The 17417-nt window shown below is 50.4% G+C and overlaps 2 protein-coding genes and 1 long non-coding RNA gene across 6 annotated transcripts in view; 2 read left to right on the top strand and 1 right to left on the bottom strand.

Moving 5' to 3' along the window:
• FAM120B (family with sequence similarity 120 member B) overlaps positions 1-7647 on the bottom strand; it is a 56018-nt gene extending 48371 nt beyond the window's left edge. Inside the window, exon 1 of one of the 4 annotated variants that reach the window (XM_071549501.1) lies at positions 6675-7647. The gene's annotated coding sequence lies outside the window, so the exon portion shown is untranslated. Of the gene's footprint in view, positions 1-69; positions 499-3126; positions 3188-6674 lie in introns of those variants that run through there. The other 3 variants (XM_071549502.1, XM_071549498.1, XM_071549499.1) reach the window with 3 other exon arrangements.
• Positions 2503-5323, top strand: LOC139669060 (uncharacterized). Its single transcript, XR_011697165.1, has 2 exons — positions 2503-2610; positions 4436-5323. It is a non-coding gene; the product is annotated as an uncharacterized lncRNA (long non-coding RNA).
• DLL1 (delta like canonical Notch ligand 1) lies at positions 6710-15900 on the top strand. The gene is made up of 11 exons (XM_071549497.1): positions 6710-7758; positions 7983-8294; positions 8527-8587; positions 8841-9098; positions 11509-11569; positions 12034-12164; positions 12301-12470; positions 12594-12810; positions 13815-14607; positions 14724-14838; positions 15203-15900. The coding sequence occupies exons 1-11, from the start codon at positions 7699-7701 to the stop codon at positions 15206-15208; spliced, it is 2184 nt and encodes a 727-aa protein (XP_071405598.1). The 5' UTR covers positions 6710-7698; the 3' UTR covers positions 15209-15900.
• The last annotated feature ends 1517 nt before the right edge of the window (positions 15901-17417 follow it).

Below are 17417 nucleotides of genomic sequence, written 5' to 3'. Positions count from 1 at the left end.
TAGCGTATAGAAAAGTATGCAGAGTTAGAAAAACAAGTATAGAATGTTTTTATTAAAAAAAATACATACTTATAGTAAGGAAGTTAATAAAACATTATGAATTGACAGCTTTCAAGGTACTCCCGGATCCGCGGAGTTCAAAGACCGAACACCCTCCGGAAGAGGTTTTGAATGTCACCCTCTTTAATCGCAGAACGGTTTGGGTTTGGAAGGGGCCTTTAAGAAGCTCGCCAAGTGCGAGATCCGCTGTGCCGGGCCCCGACAGGGCCGAGCCCCCCGCGCCTGGGCCCGTGCGGGGACGGGGACGGGGACGGGGACGGGGACGGGGACGGGGACGGGGACGGGGACCGGGATCGGGATCGGGATCGGGATCGGGATCGGGATCGGGATCGGGATCGGGATCGGGATCGGGATAGGAGCCGCCTCGCTGACCCCCTCGCCCTCCCGGTCCCGCGGCCCGCACTGACCCGAGCAGCGCTTCCGCTTCCCTCGGGGGCGGTGCTGCGCCTGCGCGCGGCGGGGGCGGGGCCGGGGCGGGGCTGTGGCTGGGCCTGCCCCGGTTCCTGTCCCTGTCTCGGTCCCGGGCGCGGTCGCGGTCGCGGGCCCATCCTGGTGCGAACCGTGCCTGTCCCTGCCCGCGGGCTGAGGCACCCCCGCTTTGTACGGCCACAGTGGGGCCATTGTGACCCGAACAAACTGGGCGGGGGGACGTGGGGAGATGAAAGCGTTGCGCACTGAAATCGCTTGAAGCCCCCGAGTGGCACCCCGGAGACTGATGTCACCCCGGGCGGGGTTTTCGCTCTGCTGTGCCCGGCGATTGCCGGCGGAGGGAAACCCCCGTTTCGCCGGGCGCCCCCGCCGCACATCCCGGGATATCGTGCCGGCTGCCGGCGCGCCGGGAGCACGGCCTGCTCCCACCCCGCCGGCAACAGGTGGGGACCAGAATAGCTTCACATCTTTCCGGGAGGGGAAAGGGACACGGGAGAGCCGATGGGAAGATTAGATCAGATGTTATTGCCGGTGAAAAATTAAACAGAGCGGTTCTCTGGGGAGCGCAGATTAATATATTTGGTGACTCCGTGTGCACAAAGCCTCGCCATTGTAGCCGGGTCTGAATGCCTGTGAATAGGATGGAGCATATGTGGCCTGTCACCGCAGGTGCCCACATCTGTTCGTCTCCGGGCAGATGCTCTGAGAAAAGGGGAGAGCATTTCCAAAAGCTCAGTCCCGCCCCATCCATACCCATCCTTTTTCTGATAATCGCCTTCTGCAGAGGTGTTTTTGCCCCCACCTTCTCCCTCCTCCCTGCCTTCCCTGACATGGAAGAAAATGCAGAAAGAAATAAAAACTGCAAATTGGAAGCAGCTTGGAAATCCCTGGAAACATACAATCAAACTGCTCCCCCCTCTCCCTCCTCAAAGTTTATTAGCAGCAGGTTTTGCGCTGCAGCCAGCGTATGATGCACAAGATGCACACACTGCAGTGGGGGCTGCAGGCCACAGGGGAACATAAAAACCGTTCATGCATGAAATGCAGCGCAGTACAGCAGCACACTGTGCTGTCACAGGGAGAGTGAGTGCTGGCAGCTACTGTCTGGAGTGGTAATTTGCAGCTACTATTTAGAGTTCTGGCTTAAGAGGATGATTATAATAAAGCTGGGCAAAAGACAGAGCTTCCCTACAAGAATGGGTGAAGGCAGTGAATGTGTCTACTGAAGTTGATACCAGGAGGGAATCTTTTCAGTCATCCATAGAAATCTCATGGCTAGAATGCAAAAACATTTTTCTGAGAAGTGCCGTCGTGGTTTTTATTATCTTGTGTACATGATCTGAGCCCTATCAGTCACCCTCCCTGTCTGCAGTAACCCAACCAAGACAAGCCAGGCTGCAGCACTGCATGGGGTTACACTGGGCTTGCCCAACAAGGCAAATGGTGTGCTGGGGCACAGGGTAAATCTCAGGACCATGGGATTTTCCTTGTGGGAAGGAACTTCTTAAGGTTTTCCAGTTCAAATGCAATCTGTGGTTTCTAGCATGTCAGAGATCATGAATATCCTCGAATCTAAAGATGCCAGTACTCCCCAGAGGGGCATGGGCAGTGAGAGCCTTTGAATCTTCGTGTACCAGAGCAGTGGCCAGGGTAACAAATGGGACCTGCCCGGCTCAGGGCACCCACGGGAGGTTTCGGGGAAAGTGCTGTCCCCCAGACCACGTGGAACTCGAGGGCTGGGAGAGGGCAAAGTGGGGGAAAGCTACGGGAGGCCCCGCGGTTCTGCCCCCGGGGTGGGAGTACGCAGCCCTTCACCCTTCCCATTTTGGAAGCAACGGACGGCTCACGCACACGAGTGACCAATTTTATCTCTCGTAGTTTCCCACGAGCAAAATCCCTTCGGAAGCAAGCCAGAGAACAAACCCAAACAAACAAGTAGGGCAGGAAAACCAGGCGGGGGAGTGGGGGGGCAGGTGTGGGCTCGCTTTCTCCTCGTGTGCAATCAGTAAAACACATATAGGGGCCACTTCGGGATTTGCCCAGGGAAGGGTTGGAGAGCAGCTGGTTGCAGTAATCTCCTCGGGAGACAAAGGAATGCTCCGTCCCGTCCCAGGATCACAGGTAAACACACAACTATTGTAATGAAAATGAGGGGCTAGGATAGGGCCGGAGCAGATGATTTACGATTTGAAAAAGGGGGCTGGGGGGAAGGGAAGACCCAGAGCTGCTTATCTATCATCTGGCCTCGCTGTGTGCCAGCTGAGCCACGCGACTGCCCTTTCTTATTCTAATCAGCACATGCCTTTGCAACTTTGGGCTAACCTACACGTTAAACTTCTTAATCCCTCTCCCCGCACACGGCAAGAGCGGTGGAGCGCCCCTCCGGCACCGCGGCACCTCCGTGCCCCCAACCCCGGGTCGGGGAGCACGGCGGCGGAGGCCGGGGCAGCGCCAGTACCCCGGTCATGCCGCAGAGCCTGGAGCCGACGTGGGAACCAGGGTCCCGGTCCGGCGGTACTCCGCCTGCCATTCCCCCGCTTCCCATCCCCTTCCGCCTGGCCCGGCCCGGCCCGGCGGGACAGGTGAAGGGGGCGTGCGGGGAGGGCTGCGGCAGGGCGGGTAGCCGCGCATACATACCTCCGTAGGGACTATAGACCTAATTAAAATATTATGCACACTCGGCTACACATAGCTCCACACGTACACGTCCCTCCGCCGTCGCACCGTTCGCCATATGCCCGGAGCCCTGTGTCCGCGGAAAAATCAGAGTTGCGGGCCAGCGATGGCAGGGCATAGCCCTAATTAACACACACACATATTCCACACCCCTCCTTTTGAAGTGACTTTTCCCATAATCTGGCTCGCTTAGAAATAAAAGATGCGGTTGATGGGGAGCTCTCGGCCGTGCTGCTGCGCGGCGGGACCGTAAATCCTCGCCGGGGCGGGAGAGGGGGGGCCGGCGTTGCGGGAAGGGTATCAATTAGGGGGAAGGAGGGAGTGCACAATACCCCACCAGCTCCAGCGAGCCACTGGCAGGCGGGGCCGGGCCCGCCGCGTCCCGGCAGTGCAGGGTCACCGCGCCCTGGCGGGACCCTGGGCCCTGCGCCCTCCCCCGGGGGGTCCCGCTGCCGGCTCACCCCGGCGGGGCGGGTGCGGCCGGCCAGGGCGTCGGGAGGGACGGGCCTGGACTGGTCGTCCGTTCGTCCCCGGCAGCGGGGGTCGGTGGCGGTGCGCGGGCACGGCTAACAGCGCGGGGGCGGCGGGGGGCGTCGGGCGAGCGCCGTGCGGAGACACGCAGTTGGGAGCGAAAAAGCGCCATTTGGTTGGGAGCAGATGGCTGGCTGGGGGGCTGATCGCGTCTAAAGGCGTGTCATCCCCCTTCAGCGAGAATCCCTAAGGGCTCCCCTTGTCTTCGAAATCAATGAAAATTAAAGTGCAGAGAATGGATGAATAGTTAGACCTCGAGTCCTTCCTTTGTTTGCCTCAGCTACTGGTGGGCAGGAGTTAAACTACAACAGCCTCCTATAGAAACACTTAAGTTAAACAGTCTCCCCGTTAGCCCAGCATCTGAAAGAGAGAGGGAGAGGGGGGGAAAAAGCAGAAAAAGGAGCTTTCTGCTTGATTTCCCCAATACAGAATCGCGTGGCATAAATTAAGCCGGAGAAGAATGAGCGCCGTGGGCAGGATCCTGCCGGCTCTCACGGCGCCTTTCAGTCACGCTCAGCAGCGGTAATCGAGAAATCTGTGCCACGTCAATTTAACAAATACTCGGTACCGAAGGGGGGTTGTTAAGGATTTGGGGGCAAGTTTTTTCGGTTGTTTTGTGGTTTGGCTGTTTGGGGTTTTTCTATCGGTAGGTTAAAGCCTTCGCGCATGTAACTTTTTTTCCTTTTTTTTTTTTTTTAAGCAAGGGGATGCTAATGGACCAACTTTCTATCTCTCGCAGATTAAAAGATCCTCGGTGATATATCACTTCTGACCTCCACCGACGGGCCACCCCCAAATTTCAACACAGATACTGCCACTCTCCTCCCCTCGCCACACTCGCTTAGTAAACCCTATACGAAGTGATGTTTTCCTCCTGTCTCTCGCCGTTTCCCGGAGACAACGCCACAGCAAAGTTTGCGAAGCAGAGGCAAGCCACTTAAAAAGATGTTGACGCTAGGTGGCAAAAGTAACGTGCAGTAAAAACAGGCGCTGCTGCGGGATGCACCTCGCCGCTTCCCGCTGCCGAGGCTGGGCACCGCGGGGCGGGTGGCCGGGCCTTCGGGGATCCGCCGCCTGCTCTTTCCCGGCCCACCTTTCCTATGTCCTTGCACGGTTCCTGCGGGATCGCTGCTCCCCTCTCTGCCCACATACAACTCCCTGCTAAAAAAACCCCAAACTCGAACATTCCTGTACAATTAAACTTTCGCTTATGCGTCGAGGGGCGGGGAGAGGGGAGAAGAGGAGCATCTGGATGTAGATCGCTCGTTCCACCACAATTAGATATAAAGGACACACGTCGAGTGGCAAAACATTGCAAAGGTCTGGATGCTTGTTTAAGTACCGGGGGTACCTGCCTCGGTTTGCCACAAACCCCTAGTAAATGAATGTGGGCAGCCACAGTCCTCAAACAGTTGAGAAGAGCTGGGTTGAATGAACTCATTAGTGATTTTCTTTTAATTGGTATTACTCAGTGCTTTTACTTTAAGAAGTCTTTAAGAATTTTTTTTCTAGCGCATTGTAAGGTAATTTGTGATCAAGACATCTGCTTCAATGAAAGTCACATTTTGCCATGCAAATGCACGTTTCAACCCAATAAAGTAGCCATAATAAGGCTTTTAGCATGGCATACCTACAGTGAGGTTATTGTAGCCAAATCCTCTCCTTTCGCACACAAGCTTAATCTGAGCTGAAATGATCTGTTACAATTAAAATGACATTTACAGAGACAGTTACACCTTGCATCCTAATGAATCCGCCTGCGCCAACCAAAAGTATTTAAACAGAAGACCCAAACAAAGTGGAAAACCCTGCTTCGAGAGACATGCCAAAGACTCCCTCCAACTTTTATCCCCCACTTCCACTCGTAATAAAAACTGCTCAAATGTTAGTAGCCTCTATCCCCCTTTCAGTGCACTAGTAAACTCCTTTCCACGCTTTTAAGATCAAAACAAAAGTGGTACTGTCTGATGGATATGTAGAAAAAATAATAAGGTGATGGTTAGTGTAAAGTTGGGCTGGTTTATTTGGAGTGTGTGTGTGTGTGTTTTATGGAGGGGGGAAGTGCTGGAAGGGATTTCTTTAAAAAATGTGCGGACATTGTTGTAGAGGCAGTAGCGTGCGCCGAGGGGAGCTCTTTCTCTCCCTCGCATTGTGCAGGGAGCAGGTGCTGTCTACATTACCATACAGCTGAGAGCACAAAGAGCTAACTGATTCAGCCCTCACACAATAACAAACGGCCTTAATGACAGCCACGCGAACGACACACACCAAACTCACTTTTTACTAAGCTGAAGGAGGAAAAAAGAGAGAGAGAGAGAGAGTTTGCTGGTGATGATAATAATCATAGAGGGATGCAATACCCGGGCGGAGCGAGTGGCTCTCTCCGACAGCGATGGTGGCAGGGACGGGACTCTCAGAGCCCCGCAGACGGGTCCCCTCCAAGGGTCCCCTCCGCGAATCTGCCCGCGCGCTCCCCCGCCGCCGGGACCCTCAGGAATCCCCCGTGCCTTCGCCGGCGAGATGCGCGCCGTGACCGGAGCCAAAGGAAGAGTGAGCCCCAGCTCACTTCGCCCACATTCGTCGACCCCCTCGCCAATTACCCCGTTATGCCAGGGTAGATGCAGTATGAATTTCATGGGATGGGGACTCCCCTGGATGTGGCTCGGTGACATCCACCTCCCTCGTCCCTTTAACACCGAAGATGCCCCTTGGAGTGGTCACGATCACCGAGTCACTTTTCGGGGTCACGGCGGCTGCTTTGCACGTTACAAGAGGCAATTACAGCCCGACGACCCTGGGGCTGCTCTATGGCGGGAGCGTGTTGCACTGCCTCTCTCCGGTGCAGAGGGGGTGTTACCCTCTCCCGGGAGCAGAAGGGGGATTCTTGCGGTTACCAAATTTGCAGGAATGTAAATGAACACGTTTTGTGAGTGCGGAGGGGAGGGGGAGGAGGGTTGCACATTTTACAGCTCACTGACCATTTGGCGATCCATTGAGAGGAGGGTTTGGAAAAGTGGCTCCTTTGTGACAGCTCTAGCCAGATTGGGGGGCTGCTCATTTGCATCTCATTAGGCATGCAGGCGGCCGGCGAGATATAAGGGCGGCAGGCGCCCAAGGAGAGGCATATCCTTAGCGCTTCACCCTCGGAGAGAGCCACCGAGCCGAGCCGAGCCGAGGCACAGAGCGGAGCAGAGCAGGCACCCCTCTCCCCAGTAGGAGCACACCCGGACACTCTCTGTGCGCTGCTGCTGAGACACGAGCTTAGTTTTGCTGGCTGGGATTCCTCTAAAAACAAAAGTAAACCCACAACAAGGAAAGAGAACTTCGCTTCCTTTGAAAAAAACCCCCAAAAAACAACAAAACCAAGTCCCCCTCCCCCCAAAAAGAAAAGAAGAGAAGGGGATCAAGGCTCCGACGTGACCTGCCCGCTGCTGCTGCCGTCTGACACCCACCCGCCCCGACGTGCGCAGGGCGAGCGCAGCCGCGCAGAGCCGCCCCCGCATCGCAACGCACCGGGAATTATCGCCGCTGCCTCCGCCGCTGTCTCTGCAGGGATTTCCAGATCGCCGATTTTTAATCTTCCTTGGGAAGTCTTTCCTCTGCCTCTATTGGGAATTAAGTTGCTTTTATTTTATTATTTTTATTTTTTCTTCCTGGAGAAAAGGAGGAACATCGTGGATTGCAAAAGAAAAAGAATTTAACAGATTAACCTTAACCCTTTGTTTTTATTTTTTTGTCCTTTTTTCCCTTTCTTTTTCTTTTGCCCTCTGAAGACCTGTCAGTTGCCGACAGGCTACACCTAAAGGTATCGACAAAGAAGAAAAATAAGTCAGAGACACTCCTCAAAGAAGGAGACCGTGACACTAACTCTTCCAGCTCTGCTGAGACGAGCGGCTTTGGCCGCTGTGTTTTTTCCCTTACCCCGAGAGAGACTTTCCCCTTTTCTCTCTGACGAGAAGTCCAGCGGGAGGAAAGCGAGGGCACCAGAGCTGCACCTCCAAAATGGGAGGTCGGTTCCTGCTGACGCTCGCCCTCCTCTCGCTGCTGCTGAGCCACTGCCAGGTAAGTGCCCGCGGGGTGTGGGACAGAAATGCCTGCACCGAGGGGTTCATGCACCGCGGGGCCCCGCGGTGGGTGCCTGGGACTGTCGCTGCCTGTTGCAGTCGGGAGAAACCGGGAGGGGCGTGGGGAGGGGGTGTCGGTCCCGCCACTGCCCTGCCGGGGTCGGCGTCGGGCAGGGGACTGAGTTGCTCGGTGGGCTGACGGCCGCTATTCCCGCCCCGCAGGTCGACTCCTCCGGGGTCTTCGAGTTGAAGCTGCAGGAGTTTGTCAATAAGAAGGGTCTGCTCAGCAACCGCAACTGCTGCCGCGGGGGCGGCCCCGGCGCCGGCGGGCTCCAGCAGTGCGACTGCAAGACCTTCTTCCGCGTCTGCCTCAAGCACTACCAGGCCAGCGTGTCCCCCGAGCCCCCCTGCACCTACGGCAGCGCCATCACCCCCGTCCTCGGCGCCAACTCCTTCAGCGTCCCCGACGGCGCTGGTGGCGCCGACCCTGCCTTCAGCAACCCCATCCGTTTTCCCTTCGGCTTCACCTGGCCCGTAAGTGGGGGGCAATGCGGGAGGGGGCGGCACGCGTCCATCCCATCCCATTCCACACACCTGGCCACCCCAACTAGGCAAGTGTTTTTCCAAGGAGCCACCAATCCCTTTGAAGTACCGGGGTGGGAGAGGGACAATGACTGATAACTCCTGGGGACTGGTGGTGTTGCCCCTTGGGCCTACCTGCTCTCATGCTCTCCTGGTGTGGTGTCTCTGCTCCTTCCTTCCACAGGGCACCTTCTCGCTCATCATCGAGGCTCTGCATACGGACTCACCTGATGACCTCACCACAGGTAAGTGTCCCAAAACAGAGTTTTCCCCAGAAAAATCCCAGCCCTGTGCCCCTACTTGCCCCCTTTCTCTGCAGTGTGCAGCACATTCTCCTCTTTGGTAGACCATGGCAAGAGAGACCAACCTGTTGGCATGCAGCTATGTCATCCTGCCTCTGCAGTACCCCTCCCACCAGACACCCCTATCTGAGTATCTTTTATGCCTCTTTCTACTTTGGGCTCCCTAATCATTCCTCTCTTCTCCATTTTCACACAGAAAACCCCGAGCGCCTCATAAGCCGCCTGGCTACCCAGAGACACTTGGCGGTGGGTGAAGAGTGGTCCCAGGACCTACACAGTAGTGGCCGCACTGACCTCAAGTACTCCTATCGCTTCGTATGTGATGAGCACTACTACGGAGAAGGCTGTTCTGTATTCTGCCGCCCCAGGGATGATGCCTTTGGTCACTTCACTTGTGGAGAACGTGGCGAGAAAGTCTGCAACCCGGGCTGGAAAGGCCAGTACTGCACTGAACGTGAGTATCCACTTTCTTGTCTATTGGGTGCTAGTTGCAGCAAGTGTCCCCTGAGCTCTTGGGGTTGGTGTGGTGGATGTGTTTCTCCAACATCAGGCCCCCAGGCCTCCCAGGAGAGGGAGAACCAAACAATGGTGGGTGGGGGTCTGGTTCTGTGAACAGGCCTTACCAGTGGAGAGGGGGATGGAGGATCCTCAGCACTGCCCCTTCTCAAGCCAACAAAATATCAATGCCAACATTACACACTTGCTCATTTGCTTTAGACCATCAAATTTGATAGCAAAATATCTGGCAGTTGCTTCAGAATTTATTAAAAGATATCAGGGCAACTTTTTATGCCTTTAACCATGCTACTTCGACATCATCATCTGCAGGGTACATGGCTTCAGGGGAGGGTGGTAGTCTTTGGTAACATCCATGTGGCAGGCTTACTGGTAGGCTTGTTATGGTCTGATCTTTGTATTAAAAAAAATATTGGGAGGTCCAAGATATTCCCTGTGGATTCTAGACTGTATCATTTGGGGTACTCATATGCTGCCAACAACAAGAGATTGTACACCTGGGGCCACAAAACCATTCAACTTCTTCCCCAACTCTCTTCTGTGCCATTGCCATGATCATTGCTACTAATGAGGTAGTGATGGGCAGGAAACATATGCCTGAGCTTGAAGTTTTTGAGGAATGTAGTGTGTTGATACCAAAGGAAAACCTGGGACAGTAAGCAGATCATAGAGAGGATAGTCAGGGTTGTCAGGTTCTTTCAGGTTGTACATGATTACTGCTTTTTGTAGGTAGAGGTGTACACCCTAAAGTGCACACAGAACTCCTGCATCTTGTGATGGCGTTCTGTTTGTGTATATATACGGATCTGAAATATGCTGGCAGATGACGTACTGGGGGAGTGCTCCTCTCCAGTCATCAAAGAGCCAGGCAGGCTGGGAGAAAAGTTACAGGCTGTAAAGTAGCCTCTCAGTTTTCTTCTTGTGTTTTTGTTTCTGTTTAAACACGCCTACACTGTGGTCTCAGCTGAGCTGCTATCAAACAATCCCAGATTGATTATCCACACTGTAAGTGACTGCTAGGATGATTTTAGCAGTCATGGTACTATGTTGCATAATAATCAGCAGGCAGAGGGGCTCGCATTTCCTTTGATAGTGTTTTAAATAGGTGCTACAACCTTTCCCATGATCAAAAGTGCCTAGCCCAGTTGTGTCAAGGGGTGGAGGAAAAGGAAGCATTTTGATAAGGAGCTGTTTAGGGGCTGTCAGCACTTTGGGATGCCGGTACATCTCTGCTATTCCCACAGTGAAGCACAAGTCTGTCTGTCTTGACTCATTATGTACACTCTTCTCTGTTTTCCCTCTCAGAAAAAAAACAGTTTATAAACACCGACGCAAACCTACTAGGCAGTGAAGATGTGTTTATGTGTGCATGCAAAAAGAATGTTTTGCCGTTAGTGAGTGGAGCTGCCAGTTGCAGATTGCTTCCCGTTGCCTTGCCCCCAGCTCCATTCTTTCCAACTTGGAGGCGATCTGATTATCAGCGCCGATCCTTTCTTTCTTTTTCTTCCCCCAACTCCCCGCCTTTCCCTTCGCATGCCATTGTCTCCGGCTGGCTTTGTTGAATTAAAACTTTGCAGTGCCTGCTTAATGAGTTCCATAACCAGGCGAAGTAATGAGCAGAAGTCCCTTTTTTCCCTTCTCTCATCCTCCCTCCTGCTGGCCCGCTTACCTCTTTTACCAGGGCTGCACCCACCCGCCCGCCCTTTTTCAGAGCGGGGCGACGGGGGGAAGGAGGGAGGAAGAACTTTAGACTTATTTATTTGAATAAGAAAAAAAAAGTTTTTTTTTTTTCGGCGAAATCACGCGCGTGCCATAGATTAGCTGTGGGCAGGGATAGGCTGCCCGGTCGCCGGCCGACGGCCCCATTGGCTCCGGGGCTCGGGTATTGTTGCAGTGGGGCAGCTGCTGGGAGAGAATAGACAATAGAGCAGCTGTCTTGCACTGGCACCCTGCACACCAGCTGTCCACTCTTATCTGCACACACACTTTCGGGGGATATTAAGAGGTGGAGCTGTGTGCATAGAATTGGAAAAAAGGACTTCTGACCCTCACTGCGAAGGGAAGGGGGGTGAGGGGCTGTGGGGAAGGGAGCAATTGTGAGCCCTCTTTTGTCTGTGTGCAACTGTATTAAGAAGAATGCTCATCCCCGGTGATAAGTAAAGTGCCCAGTTACGGGGTGAGATCAATACTCTTGCAGACTCCAGAGATTAATTCAGTTGCGCTTAACTGCCCCGACCTAGTAAAAGGGACCCGCTCCCCACCCACAAAGTGCTCTCGGAATCAGACTTGTAAAAGAGAGTTGTTTCAGCACCAGTGCTGACATCTTTCCCTGCTTGGTTTGTTTACAGCAATTTGTTTGCCTGGATGTGATGAGCAACATGGCTTTTGTGACAAACCTGGGGAATGCAAGTAAGTTTTCCGCTCCCCTCCTGCTCTCTTATTTGTCTTTTAATGTTGATGCTCTAGTGTTAAGTAAACCACTGGACATCTGAAGGGTCAGTTTAAAGGCCCTTCATATTAGATGGAAATTTGAGAAATCCATCTGATGCCAGATCAAAGTATTATTCTAAAAGTCAAGCATCGGTGTCATTAATATTAACCTAATGAGTTTACAGTGCTGTGTGTAAGGTTTAGCTGTTTGTTATTAGAGTAAACAAATTAACTATCTGGAACCATGGTTCTGTCTAAGGAAGTGGAAGAAATAGCTGGGACCAATAAAAGCTGATGCTACAGTTGGACTTTGGTGACTTTACTTGATGAAGGGCTTTTAGGAAACTTGATCCCTGTCATCGGTGTGTTTGCAGAGTTTGTGATAGGGTTTCCTACTGTGAGAAGTCTAAATCTGACCAGACTTTGTTGTCATTTTTTTTCAGATGCAGAGTGGGTTGGCAGGGGCGATATTGTGATGAGTGCATCCGATACCCAGGCTGCCTTCATGGTACCTGCCAGCAGCCCTGGCAGTGCAACTGCCAGGAAGGTTGGGGTGGCCTTTTTTGCAACCAGGGTGAGTTCTCAGTCCTTGTCTGTTTTAAAACCCAGAAAGCAAGTGGCTACTTCCAGCTCACCCACCCTGTGCTAGTCTTGCAAAGTAGAAAGTATCCAGACTACTCTCTTAAAAATAAAAAAATAATCTTTTACAGACCTGAACTACTGCACCCATCACAAGCCCTGCAAGAATGGTGCCACTTGCACGAACACTGGTCAGGGGAGCTACACTTGTTCTTGCCGCCCTGGGTACACAGGCTCCAATTGTGAGATTGAAATCAATGAATGTGACGCCAATCCTTGCAAGAATGGTGGAAGCTGTACTGTAAGTTTGAGTAGTTTGTGTCATCTGAAACTGCAAGGGAGGAGTTAATGTCAGTTTTACTAATTTTCAAAATCCCTTTTTGGATTTCAGATAATTTGATAATTTCTCGTTTCCTTCCCCCAGGATCTTGAGAACAGCTATTCCTGTACTTGCCCCCCAGGCTTTTATGGGAAAAACTGTGAGCTGAGTGCAATGACTTGTGCTGATGGACCATGCTTCAATGGTGGGCGATGCACTGACAACCCTGATGGTGGTTACAGTTGCCGCTGCCCACTGGGTTATTCTGGGTTCAACTGCGAAAAGAAAATCGATTACTGCAGTTCCAGCCCTTGTGCTAATGGTAAGGCCAAACATGCTATAGTGGTCTTCTGAAAGGAGACCATACTTTGAATATTGAGTTACTTTAGCTTCTGCTCTGAAGTTCATAACAAGGAACACTGATCAATCATAGAATCATAGAATGGTTTGTGTTGGAAGGGACCTTAAAGATCATCTAGTTCCAAACCCCTGCCATGGTCAAGGACACTTTTCACTAGACCAGATTGTTCAAAGCCTCATCCAACCTGCCCTTGAACACTTCCAGGGATGGGACATCCATCACTTCTCTGGGCAACTTGCTCCAGTTCCTCACCACCTTACAGTAAAGAATTTTTTCTTAACATCTGATCTAAACCTGCTCTCTTTCAGTTTAAAGCCATCCCCCCTCGTCCTATCACTACATGCTCCTGTAAAAAGGTCCTTGCCATGTCATGAGGTGACTTAGTTGAGGATCTGTACTAAGAAGGCAATGGTGTGGTTTGGTCCACTGCTGCAGATCATATTTTCTCAAGGGATGGCTGTGGCCAAGTAATTGTCTGAAGCTTCATGCATGAAAACATGAAAGATTATGCTTGAAAATGTTTTACTAAGAGTCTTTGAGGTCTGTGGATGCAAAGGTGAAACAAGTGCTAAATATTATTACTTGTAATCTGGTAACAGTAATCTTCCTGTTTTGATTAAACTAGTGAAGACTTTATTGTAGTCCTCCTCATTCACTGCCACTCAAACTCTGTAACATGAGATTGTGGTGTTAACCTGACCTGGACTAGCTTTGTTGTCCAAGCTGAGTGAAATGTTAGAAAGGGAATAGGATTGAGAACAAAAAATAAATCTGCTTAACAAATAGTCTTCCTTGAAAAATGTACTTTTTATGGTGGATCAGACTTGGAAAAGGTTGAGCTAACCTCGCAAAGAGAAAGCTGTCCTCAGCTGCTAATCATGACAGTTGCACTGAGAGCAGCAAGTGGGAGGCTGTTGTGTCTGGCTGCCCACCACTCAGTGCTTGTCCCCCTTGATGTCTTGCAGGAGCCCAGTGTGTTGATCTGGGAAACTCCTATATATGCCAGTGCCAAGCTGGCTTCACTGGGAGACACTGCGATGATAACGTGGATGACTGCGCCTCCTTTCCCTGTGTCAATGGAGGGACCTGCCAGGATGGCATCAATGACTATTCCTGCACCTGCCCTCCAGGTTACAACGGGAAGAACTGCAGCACCCCAGTGAGCAGATGTGAACATAACCCTTGCCACAATGGGGCCACCTGCCATGAAAGAAACAACCGCTATGTCTGTGAGTGTGCCCGGGGATATGGTGGGCTCAACTGCCAGTTTTTGCTCCCTGATCCACCTCAGGGACCAGTGATCGTTGACTTCACAGAGAAGTACACGGAAGGCCAGAATTCCCAGTTCCCCTGGATCGCCGTCTGCGCTGGAATTATTCTGGTCCTCATGCTGCTGCTGGGTTGTGCTGCTGTGGTTGTCTGTGTCAGGCTCAGAGTGCAGAAAAGGCACCACCAGCCTGATGCCTGCAGGAGTGAGACTGAGACCATGAATAACCTGGCAAACTGCCAGCGTGAGAAGGACATTTCCATAAGTGTAATTGGTGCCACTCAGATTAAAAACACAAATAAGAAAGTAGACTTTCACAGCGATAACTCTGATAAAAATGGCTACAAAGTCAGATACCCATCAGTGGATTACAATTTGGTGCATGAACTCAAGAATGAGGACTCTGTTAAGGAGGAGCACAGCAAGTGCGAAGCCAAGTGTGAGACGTATGATTCAGAAGCAGAGGAGAAAAGTGTAGTACAACTAAAGAGGTATCTCACATCTGAGCATGGGGTGCAGCTTGACTTTGAAGGGGGGTGTGTATATCTCATAGGTAGCACTAAGCAACAGCCATCTGACCTGTTTTTTCTCTTTTTGTCTTCAATAGTGATACTTCTGAAAGAAAGCGACCAGATTCTGTATACTCCACTTCAAAAGACACAAAATACCAGTCGGTGTATGTCATATCAGAAGAGAAAGATGAGTGCATCATAGCAACAGAGGTTAGTGTACTGCCTGGTGATTGGAACAGCAGAGAAAAGTCTTGGTTCACAATGGTCATCCAACACATATCAGAGCAACTAAACTCTTTTTCATGGTGCCACAGTGGTTTGTACCTGCTGAAATCCAGCTAGCTTGAGTTTGCCACACTGTGGACGTTGTAAAGACAAGCTCAGTGACTTACTGCTGTGAGTGTTGTGAGTTTGACAAGTTTTGTAGATGAGGGTACAGTGATAGTGTGATTATGGTCAGCTGACCTACTCCTTACTCTGCTTCATGCAGAGTCCTGTCCCTCTGCAGCCTTACAGCCTTCTTTGCACTTTTCATCAACCTCTTCCAATCTCTGCTTGTTTCTTCTCTTACCAGGTGTAAACCAGAGGTGATATGGCAAAGTGGTTGTTCAGAACAATTTCAGAGGAGACATGCCCCAATGAATGCTGCTGAAAGAGGAATGGGAGATAGATTCCTTCACTGACTGCTGCTGAGAAACTAAATTCAGGCTTGAGCTGGTTCTCTACTGAAGTTAGCAAAGTGACTGCAAAGTAAAGAAACAAGATGGACACCAGGCAAGGGTCTGTGTTCAAGGATTACTGTTGCACTGCCTTTTATGAATTTTATCATTGCACTATGGTCAGTTGCTTTTCTATATATATTTAAATGAATGGACTTACTACATAAGAAGCATGCACTGCCTGAAGTGTATATTTTGGATTATTATGAGCCAGTCTTTTCTTGGATTAGAGACACAAACACTGCCTTTATTGTCTTTTTTGATACTAAAATGTGTTTTTACTAGGTGAGAAAAAGTGTGTTATTTTTTTGGATCTGTAAAAATATTTTCACAATAATTGTAAAGCTTGAGTATTTTGTGATGTTCATTTTTTTATAATTTAAATTTTTGGTAAATATGTACAAAGGCACTTCGGGTCTATGTGACTATTTTTTTTGTATATAAATGTATTTATGGAATATTGTGCAAATGTTATTTGATTTTTTTTACCATTTTGTTAATGAAGAAGTTCATTTTTAAAATATTTTTCCAAAATAAATATTATTAATGATAATGAGAGTGCTATATTTATTCAATAACTGATGATGAACTGACTGAACTTTTCAACCAGGCATGTGACAGGCTTCTGTAGACTCATGGGTGTGTTGGGTAGGACTGAGACCTATACAAAGGCTAGGGAAAAACTTGTTATGTGTAGACCCCTTCTTTTCCCTTCTAACCTTCTGAACTGTTGACCTCACAGTTGTGCTCACTCTTACCCCAAAGGCAAATGTCAAAACTTTGAGTAATGTTTGCTCTGTCATGTTGAGCTGTGTTTATACATAAACACATATGGCATCGCTTCCTGAGGAAGAGCAAGAGTTGAGTGTACTCCATTGCAGTCCAGACATGGAGCTTGCCATGACTCAACTCTTCATTTCTTGCAGCCTCAAGTACTTGTCTGGATTTCAGGGAAGTTTGGGACACACTAGGGAGGGCCCCTAGCTCAGGTCCTTGTTGTGAACTCATGGGATGTGAGCTCCCCAGGTCCTTCCTGGCAGGGGCTGGCACTTCCCTCTCCAGGAAAAAGTGACAACAAATCAATTGGTGGCCACAACTGTCCTGGCTCTGGTACCTGTCTAAGTACTAGTTTCCTCTTTAGTTTCTGTGCTGCCCCTTGGTGCCTGTTCCCTTCATAGAAGGACAGAGTGTAATCCCATCCCCTGGCTCGGTCCTGAATACTCAGGCAGTTTTGCCAATTTAGTTTGGCCTAACTAGCTCACCTTCATGTTAGGCTGCATGTTAATCAGTAGAGGCCATTCAGAAACAGGGAAGATGTTCATCTACTTTAGGAAAATGAGGACGATCTAAGGAAAAATTTCATTTTTCCTCCCTTAAATCTGAAGCCGAATCATTGCGGGCCACCTTCTTCAGCTTTGAGATGATGATGAAAATCCTTCTGTTCCCATTCACTTCAGGGGAAGGGGATCCTATCCTAAAGAGAAAGAGTGGGGTAGTAGACACAGCCAATTATTGCAGCTGGTGATCTCTGTGTATTCCCCATGTTTTACTGTGCATAAGTACACAAACCACTGGAACTGTACATTGATGGGAGGTCAGTGGAAAATTCACACTGACTGGAGAGGCTTATCTGTCTATGAGGCCTTCTTGCTAAGTCAAACCTTAGAGGAGATCTACAGACTTACTTCTTAAGAAGTGATCCAACATGAGCATCCTCTTCATCTACCCTACAGTGTCCTTTTAAGAAAGTTTTCATGAGGAAAGTGATGTAAGATATTAAAAACAAGCCTATCAGTGATGGTCTGAACAGCAGTCTCAATCTGAGCAGCAACCTAATAACCTGCCAAAAACCAGTTGATGCATCATATATTAAAAGAGGCATGATGGTGTGTATGGCAGCAGGTACTCACTGCAATATCATCTCACAGAGTGGACAAACAAGTGAGCCTTGGTAGGTGTTATTGCTAGGTCTGTTGCTGGTTTGTTCTTTAAACTTGGGCAAATAATTTTATTTCTCTGTATTTCGCTCTTCTTCCCAAGCTTTATGGAGCAGGCTCGTTTCTTATAATG

The sequence above is a fragment of the Pithys albifrons genome, chromosome 2, assembly GCF_047495875.1.
Source record: "Pithys albifrons albifrons isolate INPA30051 chromosome 2, PitAlb_v1, whole genome shotgun sequence".
NCBI classification, from domain to species: Eukaryota; Metazoa; Chordata; class Aves; order Passeriformes; family Thamnophilidae; genus Pithys; species Pithys albifrons.
This window is presented reverse-complemented; position numbering and strand designations above follow the sequence as displayed.

Excerpts from the sequence above, each read along its gene's own strand:
- DLL1 (XM_071549497.1), top strand. The coding sequence starts at position 7,699 with ATGGGAGGTCGGTTCCTGCTGACGCTCGCCCTCCTCTCGCTGCTGCTG. Across the intron at positions 7,759-7,982 it reads TGCTGCTGAGCCACTGCCAG|GTCGACTCCTCCGGGGTCTT; the intron begins GTAAGTGCCCGC and ends CCCGCCCCGCAG. Across the intron at positions 12,165-12,300 it reads TGGCCTTTTTTGCAACCAGG|ACCTGAACTACTGCACCCAT; the intron begins GTGAGTTCTCAG and ends AATCTTTTACAG.